At 31.0% G+C, this 10,462-nt stretch overlaps 1 protein-coding gene across 1 annotated transcript in view; it reads left to right on the top strand.

Moving 5' to 3' along the window:
* LOC105627413 (igLON family member 5) overlaps window positions 1-10,462 on the top strand; it is a 40,505-nt gene that overhangs the window by 11,026 nt on the left and 19,017 nt on the right. Inside the window, exon 2 of the mRNA XM_012208696.1 lies at window positions 4,787-4,986. Coding sequence (XP_012064086.1) covers window positions 4,787-4,986 — 200 coding nt within the window. The remainder of the gene's footprint in view (window positions 1-4,786; window positions 4,987-10,462) is intronic.

Here is a 10,462-nt window from a genome sequence, read left to right as displayed (position 1 = left end):
TACTACTAGTATATATATATATATATATATATATATATATATATATATATATGTTAGTGATATTGTGCTATATTCGTTAAATGCACTGTAAAATCGAGACCTCGAGGCATGTTCCCTCGCAAAACTGTCTCGACTCCGTTGCAAAAATATCGACAACATTTTTCACTTCCGATATATTTTTTATATGGTATAGTGTGTTGCATCGGATAACAAATTGCGACAACGTTGCAAATTGTTACATTGGGAAAGTGTCATACATGATACAGACTTTACAAACGATAATTATTGAAGCTTTAAGATTACTACCATGTTATACCGATTTTATAACTAACAATAAGAGAGCTAATTAAAACCTCGTAAGGACAATCAGTGTCAAATTAACGTTTGTGAAAAATGTTACGCTATCTCTACTATTGAAGACGATTTTTACTAAGCGCCAGGATGTATTAATTGTATTACTATTAGCAGCTAGAAGAAGCAATAGATACATAATCTTAATGCGATTTCTGTGTCAAAATGGAATTTTAAAGAGACATTTTTCAGTTTACAGCTTCGTGATTTTTACAGAACAATATGCTGATTTTTCAGTAAAAATCATGCTGTTTTCCTGTACGAAGACGGCTCACAGTATGCAGTCAGTTCATTTCAATGTTCAGTGTAAACATATCCATCTTAATTTCAGTGTAAATGTATTTACAATTGTCTCGCGCCAAAAGCACTGCAGGATACTCGCAAGTGGATTAATTTCTTAATTAATTTCTTAAGATTTAGTTATTCATCGATGGATTACGTTATAGAAATAGAATTGGAAATAGTTTTTCATTTATGTTTTGCTTTTTTCTTAAATAATTGCGATTAATTAAAATACTTTAAGTTTAATGACGTGAAGTAAATTCAGTATCTATTTCGAACGCAGTTTTTAAAATTATTCTTTGTGTATAGGTTGACTACGTAGAATTAAAAAAGATTTGATCGGTGAAAAGTACGCGCACAAATTTATTTCAGAAATTCAGTCGAAATTGCATCCAATACAGAAAACAATGGCATAATGATGGTTTTGCGTGTTAATTTGCAAGTCAATGTGACACATTTAACTATTATTTCCAAATTGATGTGCAGAAACTCGTAATCCCTTAATTGTTTTCCATTTTCACCTCAACTGATTTCTAACGAAACAACTATAAACACGTGTTTTTATATATATTAAGAGTTTTTACAATTTTGCGCCACACTAAGAATAATTCTAGCAAAATTATAGGATTATTCGATTGATCAAACGGGTCTCAGGTTTCCTTAATTCAATGAAATTTAAATAATTTAAAAAAGTTTGTACATTCAGAAGATATTAGATTCAATATTTTACAAATACATTTATAAAAGAATTATACACTCAGAAAATTCTTGTTAATATTCGCAAGATAAAATGTATCAATTATTATTATTATGATTGAAAACTTTAAAATGTGTGTGTAATGAAAATAAGATATTTCATACTTTTAGAATTACTTAGCATAATAAATTATATAAAAAAAAAGGAATTTTTAATTAATAATGCAAAAAAATATTTTTTTTTAATTTCCACTTAAATATATTTCTTAATATTATAATAAATATTAAATTATTATTTTATTAAATATTTTTCAAATTATCGAATTGTTTTATTAATACTAAAATTACCATTTTCAGTTTTTACCGTTTTATTATGAAATTATCATTTTTTAAGTTAGTGTTTATAAAGACTTTATGTAAAAGAAAATAAATAATGTCACTTCGCCTCGGGGTTGACTCGAGGTGAGTCACTCAATTTTCTTAAAAATAAAGCATACAGAGCAATTGTGATGTCTGTTCTCTTTTGTACAATGATGTTTGGATTGTACAAGAGGACATATATTATATTATATTTTTTGCTGTATGTTGCAAAAGTGACTGCATAAAAACACTTGCATAATGTATTTATAATAATATGAGACAAATTCGAATGACCGTAATAAAATTGTGAACGCAAACGAACGAGGTATAACAAAATGAATATTCGATATATGACTTCAGTATTTTAGCTTGGTTTAACCGACGTTAAGGAAAAGTTTGTAGCTGAAATTAGTGTAAAAGATGCACGTTACGCGGAAATTCAAGGAAATTACAGTTGCTTACAACCGCATAAGTTTCCAAAGTGCCAGGATACACGGGAGCAATAAATCATAATTAACGAATTCCGCAACCGAGAAAAATTTTCACTCATGTAATCTATGAAGAACTCGTCGAAGATTTAATCTCGTTTCATATAAATTTGTTAAGATCTGGTTCATTGTGAAAACGAACATTATTTATTTACATATTTCGATGCATGAAATGCATATGTCACGACATGTCACAGAATATTTCTAAGGGGGAAAAAATTCCCTCTTTTTTTATATCTTATTCTTAATATTATATACAATTTGTACATTAAAATAAAATTGTTAACAGCAAAATTATGTAGATAACGTTATGGGATTCTAGTGTGTCATTAACACAAAAATATAAAAGAAGAAGGGAGCACGATTATGTTATAAAAATAAATCCGTCATTACTTGATTAGATATATTGTGAGAATGAACAGAGTTTTTAAACTGACATCAAACTTTTTCAAATACGTCTAATTCCGTCCGGTACGAGAGCATCACGTTATTTTAGCTATGTCACTCGGGGCTGACGCATCGTAGTTGCGAAGTGGTACGCGTAAGCTTAACGTCGCAATTTAACGTGCCGCATTTCGCAGAGAAGTGCACAGCAATCCCACAACCGTACTTTTAACGAAGTCGGCGAGTAATTAATCGAAAAACGCGATGTAATTACGGTTACGTCAAGAGACGCAGTCGTTGAAATTGCGTTTATAAAGAAATGTATGATCCTTTTATTACGGCTGCGTTGTATTGTTCATCAAAATGACAAATCCAATTAAACATGCTAGAAAAATTTGTTTTTTGTTTTATGCAATATTTATTTAAAAAATTATACTTTATAAGTTTCTTTGATTTTTCTCACAAAATATCAATTTCCTTCTATTGCTTCTATTGAATTATATTATGCTTAAAATATAATATAATAATACAAATTATTGATTTATTTTATCTTAAAAGTTGTTTCTAATATCACAATTGAAAGCGTAATATTTTATATAAAATATAAGAAAAAGAGAGACTGTATGTAAGGCAGAAGTTGGAATGATAAAAAATATTTTTGTGCTAACTCGAAAGAGAATTTGGATCATATAGCTTTCAAATTAACTATATATATCTATGAAGTTGCATGATTTCGTATTTCCATATACGTTGGAAAAAGTTAATGCAACTTTTACTCAAAAGGTTAATTCGAACTAGTCTTTTTACGAGAACTGGCTCATTTCACCGGACTACAACTTACTTTATGATTAATAGACCCGACATTAATTATTAATTATATGAAGAATTTAAATAGTTAAACAATTTAAAGGGTAAATATCAAACAGAAAATGATTCCACTTTGATGATCTTAATTTTGACACATATTATCAATATATTTATCAGTATATTTATTAAAATATACTTCATTATATTTATGCGCACTAATTACCGCGTAAACTCCTGCTTCCTCTTAAACTCTCCTCTTTGTTACATATTAATAAGGTCATGATCCTAAGTAATCTCTAAAAAGTTTTATCTATCGATAGTTATTCATCAAAAAGTTAGTAATAAAAAAAGTTTAATAAATAACATCTTATTTCTGCTACATACAATGTTAAAAACTATTCTAAACCTGCCCTCCTTGCATAATGACTTTCCACACGAAAGGAGGTCCATCCCACTTCCTCTCATGCTTAAAAGTGCACAATTTTCTACGCGATATCCACTTCAAACCTAAATATGTTTTAAGTTTGATTATTCTTTGGACCTTACTTCGTATAGACAATGCGCCCCTAGACAGGAAGAGCAGTCAAATTGACTCGAGCAGCGCGCTTACCAGGCCATCCCCATTTCCCGTGCGATCGATGCGTGTACATTTGGCAATAGTAGGCGGGAGGGCGCGCGTATTCAGCTATCTTTAAAAATTAATATTTCGTTAAGGGGATGCTGGAGCCGCCTGTATTACCGACTGTATAATTAATCAGCGTTTTTTCAGACGTTTTTGTTTTTGTCGAATTTCTTCGTAGTAGTCTCACAGAATAAAAATTCCTTTTTCATGATTAAAATGTACATCTAATGTACTTCTCGCTGATATATTTTGTGTTCAAAGCTGAAAAAAATAAAAAATTACAAATTTCTTTATCCATTTTTATCTCAATATAGCGATCAACGGTGAAGGTAAACACATTGAACACAAAATACATCAGCGACAAATACATTAGCATATACAATTTAATTTTTCGTGGAAAAGGAATTTTTTTCTGTGAAAACACTTCTTCGCGGATAGAAATAAGAACGTCAAAAATGCTAGTTTTATCGGCGTATATAATACAGGCAGCTCCAGCATTCCTTTACGCGTTTATATTATCGACTTAAACGCAATAATTTTTGTCTAATAATTACTTCTTTCCTCGTAAATGTGAAAATCATTTTCCAAGATTAAAGCATATGCATTAATACGTGTCTGTGAGATGGAATTTATATCGAGAACGAAAAAAATTATTTAAATTGAGATCTTCTTTGTCATTTCTTAGTCCAATATAGTGTTAGAGCCGTCAATACTGCAACAACATTTGCTGATATATAAATTATAAAAGCTTTGCAATCTGTACTTACAAAATTATGGTACAATTGATTTGTTTCAGAGTATCCTACAGCAGTGACGGCTGAAATAGTTGATGTTAACATGAACTCGTTGGACGGCACGACGGGAAAGCCATTAGATGTCGATCTGCCACCAACCCTGCCGATGACTTTCGGTACGGAAAATTCAACATCGGTTTCAGCTCAATCAGGATCCACAGCCCTAATGCCTTGTGTTGTCCACAATCTAGGAGAAGGCACGGTAAGAGTTGTTGAAATTCATTGATTGACATATGTGAATTTTATAAATAAGCGGAATATAAATACAATATTCGATTTATTTATTTACTATTCTAAAAGTGTCAATAAAATAAAATTTATCACATTGTATACATAAAGAGCTTTTTTAATACGTTATTTTTTTTAAATTAAAAAATTTTATTCGATTATTTATAATATCCCGGTAAAAGGTTTTTCATATGTTTATAATTATATTATTAATCATATGTTTATAATTATGCAATATATAAATTATATACAATTATACAAAATTATATATGAAATATATATATTATATATGTATATACATACACATATAACGCCTTGCTCGGACGATTCTGAGCCTCTGGCAGTAGGATATATTGGATATATTGGATATAGGCAGTCTATCAATTATTATCTCCATTCTCGTCGGTCAGCCGGTTTCTTCAAATCTCAGAACTCATCAATGCGTCTGTTATGGATTTCCAACAAATTTACCTCCTCCAAGATAAAGCGACGTCAAGTTTTTTTGGAGCATCCTCTTCTCCGCTTCCTCTGCGAATTGTAAATTGCGGTTGCACTTCGCTCTGGTTCTTTCTTAATGTGTGTTTAAGCCAAATTTTCTCCACATTGATATCTCGTTGTTCAGTACAGGTTCACAGTGTTTCATTGCTAATAATGTTCGGCCAGAAGATACGGAGGATCCCTCGAAGATAGCAGTTGACGAATATCTGGATTCTTTGCTTGATTGCTGTCTGTAACGAGCCAAATCTCATATCTGTATGAAAGTGCAGAGATTACGTACGATCAAAAAATGTGTAGCTTGAGCTTAATGTTAACTGTAGGTGGTAAAACGCTATATCTTGCTTAGTTATATAAAAGCATTGGTTTTCTTGATCCTAATTTTCACATCTTTAACAGTACCGTCATCAACTATACTTCCCAGATATAGGAACTCATCTATTCGCTCAATTGACATTTCATTGAGTTTTAACGATCGGTTGGAGTCTGCATTTGGATTCGCATCAGTGAGCCCTTCATCTTTGCGACATTGATTTTAAGATAGACGACCCCATTGCCAATTTTTGCTGTATCATTGATGTTGTGTAACAGCTCGCATTTATCGTCCGCATAATCCAAAGATTTCAGTCATCCAAGAAAATCAATCGCTTATTTGATCTGAGAGGCTTCCATACGATTCCTCTCGACTTGTTTTCACATGCCTTGCTACCGCATCCATGACGATCAGAAACAGCAATGAGAAAAGACAGCCAAAAATGATCTCAAATAGTTCTTACAGAATTCTTCCTCGTATAGAACGCGATACTGAAATCCCTCCCCATTAATTTTTCACATAAGGAAGACGATTTTTAGGAGCACGCCTATATTACCCAACTTAGCCCAGATGCATTCGCGATTAATGGAGTCAAATGTCTTCTCGTAATCGATGAACAAGAGATATCTACGAACGGAGAGCATTTCGACAGACTATTTCTGAGTGTGTTGATTTAGTCAATGCAGGACTCTGCTAACTCTAAAGCCTTCCTATTCTGGTCTGAGCTTCCCATCTATAAGCTTGATCATTTGCACCAGAATCACCTTCATGAAAATTTCCATAGCAACGTTTAAGATGTTGATGCCATACCAATTGTTATACCAATATTCAAACAACGTTCGTAATGGATGTAACGTTTTGTGTTTTTATAATAGATAAAATAATGTAATGTATGTTGTAATATTACTTTTTTGTATATGCCATATTATCCCATGCTTGGTGGCATATCATGGTGGCATTTTATTCACTTTTCAACTTTCTACTATCGTACTTCTTTATTCTTATATATAATAGTAAAAATGGAAATATAATATTTATTTACTATCACATACAAATACATAAAGAAAGGAAATGGAAGAAGAAGATCAGTATATAGAAGCATTCTGAATTGAACAAATAATTATACAAAAATCTAATTTCTCTTAAGTGGCATAATCTCCTCACTTATCCTAATATTAAATGTATTTGTTTAACATATTTCGCATATGTTAGATTTTCTATCTAAATCGAGTCGCTTATTTGGAAAGTTATATAAATTCAGTTTTGAAACATCATGCATTTCAATGAGATGTGAATATGAACCAAAACGCGACACGCTGATCACAGTCGGATTTTCAGAATTGAAGTTATACTATCTCCAAAATGGATTGGTATTCGAAATGTCGCGTCGATATACCATTAAAAAACATGCTGATATCTGCAATATAACGAGATTTTTTTACGAGAATACAATAATCCAAACACATTTAGAAAAGTTTAATACAGCATGTGCATCTTTGCAATGTAAAATTCCGTGATTTAATCTCGCTTTAAAAGAACGTAATTCGTAGCAAGAGAATAAATGCAGCGATTACAAGTTGAAGCGCTGTTTAATCCGATATCTTTACAACTCCATTCAAGGTTTCTTACGCCCGCCATCGCGACTTACAATGTAGCAACCGTGCAAGAATTTCTCTATTGATTGATACAATGTTGTTGTCAGGTTTGTTTTTTTGTTTACATGATAATTTTGTTCGTGCGCGTATCAATGCAAAGTTTTTCTTATTAAGAACGGTGACGTCGGTGAAGGTATCTAGAATGAAATATTTCCGCGCGCGAAGAATGTACAAATAATCGGGAAGTCTGTTAAAATACCAAAGATATTGTCGTTGTTCCAACGGATGGCTGTTAGCACAGCCTCATAACTTAATACAACTGGCATTTGGCCGCAATGTTGCGCTGATTTAACATGCGACGCAAACACGAAGCAATACAATCAAAATCAGAGTTTAATGAATCATTTAATGAACCTATTGCTCGTTTCAACTTCATTTATCACTATACGTGTATGTCATAGTTGGGTAACATAACGTAGAATATCAATTATTAGTTATGTAAAAACAGTTGGCAATTTATCCATAAAAAAAATGTTACAACATATAGTTCACTATTCAAAAAGCTTCACTAATCAAAATCGGTTGAGCATTCGAAAGAGCGAATCTCTACCTTTCATTTACTTTTATATTAAACTCTGTACGATTTTCTTCACCAAGTTATTCAACATTGAAGCAAAAACAACTTTTTTGCTTCAATATTGAATAACTCAATGAAAAAAATCGTACAGAGCTTAATAAAGAAACAATTTAAAGATAAACTCTTCTAAAGATAAATTCACTCTTTCGAATGCTGTAAACCGCATTTGTGTATAATTTTTAATTTGTGCCGTGGAACTTCGCAAATTTTGAGATTTAATGCATCTTCATTTATGTTTGCGTAATTTCATGAAACATCAATAAGAACGTTTTCTAAAATACCGCTCTGAAAAGTAGAGATTTCGCAAGCCTCAATAGTTTAAAGGCTTAGGACCTTCGTACGGAATACAAGAGATTTAGGTTCGATTCTCACCCGAGGTGATATTTTTCGCAATAAATTTATTTATAGTTTCTTAGCATATTAACATCTTTTTAATAGGATGCCTGATTGAACATCAAATTATTAAAATTGCTTGTCAATTTAATTCATGATATTACTACAGTAGTTTAATTACGTTTATAAGTTTGGAAAACCTATTCAGCGCGCAATTTGAATGACAAAAAAATGTGATATATGCAACTACATATATAATATATAAATATATAGTAATTCAGATTAAATTATTTAAGCATTAAAGATCTTATAGCCTTGATCGTTCCGGCTATTATTTCTATTTCTTGTCGATATATTTTAACAGCTCTAATGGAATTTTTTTGACACGATTTTATTCTTAAAAATGAAAGCACATAGTTATTACATCTACATAAGAAGTCGTTTATATTGCTGAAGAAACTTGACAGGTTGCATAATCTGGAATCGATATAAAAAGTAAAAAATTAGGTGAGCGTGTAATATGTAATTTATATATCAAACAATAAAAATTTAAGTGAAACATCTTACTGCTGTATGATGTATTAGTACGAAAATAGAAAAATCGAGTCTAAATTGCGAAATACGTATTGCTCCTAAAAATGATTGGAATTGTTCGCGCGGTATCTCGTTTGTCAGTTATGCGGCCATTCGCTATCGTTCTCACTATTCCTCGGGCGATGTTCCGGAAGTTATTACGGAATTATTACACCTTTCCCACGAGCGCTCGAGAATAATTGGCGCGTTATAGGACAGAGGAGAGCAGGCGCGCGTGAGTCAAATGGATGCAAGTAGAAATCGATAGGGACGGTCTTGTCAAACGACTCGCTCGGTTGTTATACCTATCTGTCGTTGTCCGATGCTGCATCGTTCCGCGAACATATAAGGTTTCATCGCCGCAAACTGAAGTGAATGAGATAGCAAGATAACGCATCGAAGGAACGCCGAGAGCTACAAAGAGAATCCGAGAGAGACCGTAATAAGAGTGCGCTTTTTTTCTATTTCGAATTGATATTTCAGAGAAAATTAGATACACGTAGTAAACTCATCACGATTCTGGTCATGATGCGGCAGTGGTAGCATTTACTGCTATACAACACTGTGAGAATCTTGTGCATACAGTCATGATAGACATGAATTATGATGCGGCATATAGATAACAATGAAGATAATAAATGATCTACCGCATCTAGGAAAATATATTTCTCATATAAGTAAAACTTAATTGTTTTTTCTTTATATTAAATAATGATATTGAGATTAGACGAAATCTTTCTTGTTTTGCGAGATATTTCAAATAATAAGATTTTTTTTTATATTTGTCTAATAATTTGAACTTCGAATAAATCAAGATTTATCATTAAATATAAACGATAGAATTTCCATTAAAGTTTACAAGATTTAAACATATTATACATAGTAAAAAATATTATGTATATATAATATTATGTATATATGTTAAGACTTAAAACTTCTGTCCTTGTTAACATTTTTGTCTTGTATTTTTAATAATTAATTTTGTGTTAAATTAATGTTCAACCTTTCTTACTGTTAAAATTATCCAATTAATAAATAAATAATAAAAATATGTAGTGCACTTTAAATATAAATATAAATATAAATTTTAATGTAAATAATTAAAATATATGTATTTATATACATATTTATATTATAAATGTTACATTATAAATGTTAAATTTATTGACGAAATATGCTTTCAAATATGTTTATACATTGTATCATTGTTACATTCTTTTCATTAATTTTTTACAAAATATCTTTTTGCTATTTTCTAATATATTCATCTTGAATTAAATTATTAACTCAAAAATTTGGATGTATTATTTGAGACATATGAAATGTTAGGTGAACTTAACATAAACTTTCTAATTATATAGATGAATTTCAAAGAAAGAGAGAGAAAGAGAGAGAGAGAGAGAGAGAGAGAGAGAGAGAGTAGTACGTAATTAACGTTACGTAATAAGTAGTATGACTAAGTAACGTAAGTTAACGTTACGTAATTAGTACGGTTCCGTTTACC

The sequence above is a fragment of the Atta cephalotes genome (genome assembly GCF_000143395.1).
Source record: "Atta cephalotes unplaced genomic scaffold scaffold00009, whole genome shotgun sequence".
NCBI lineage: Eukaryota > Metazoa > Arthropoda > Insecta > Hymenoptera > Formicidae > Atta > Atta cephalotes.
The sequence above is the reverse complement of the archived record's forward strand: the minus strand, read 5'-3'. Positions and strand labels throughout refer to the sequence as shown.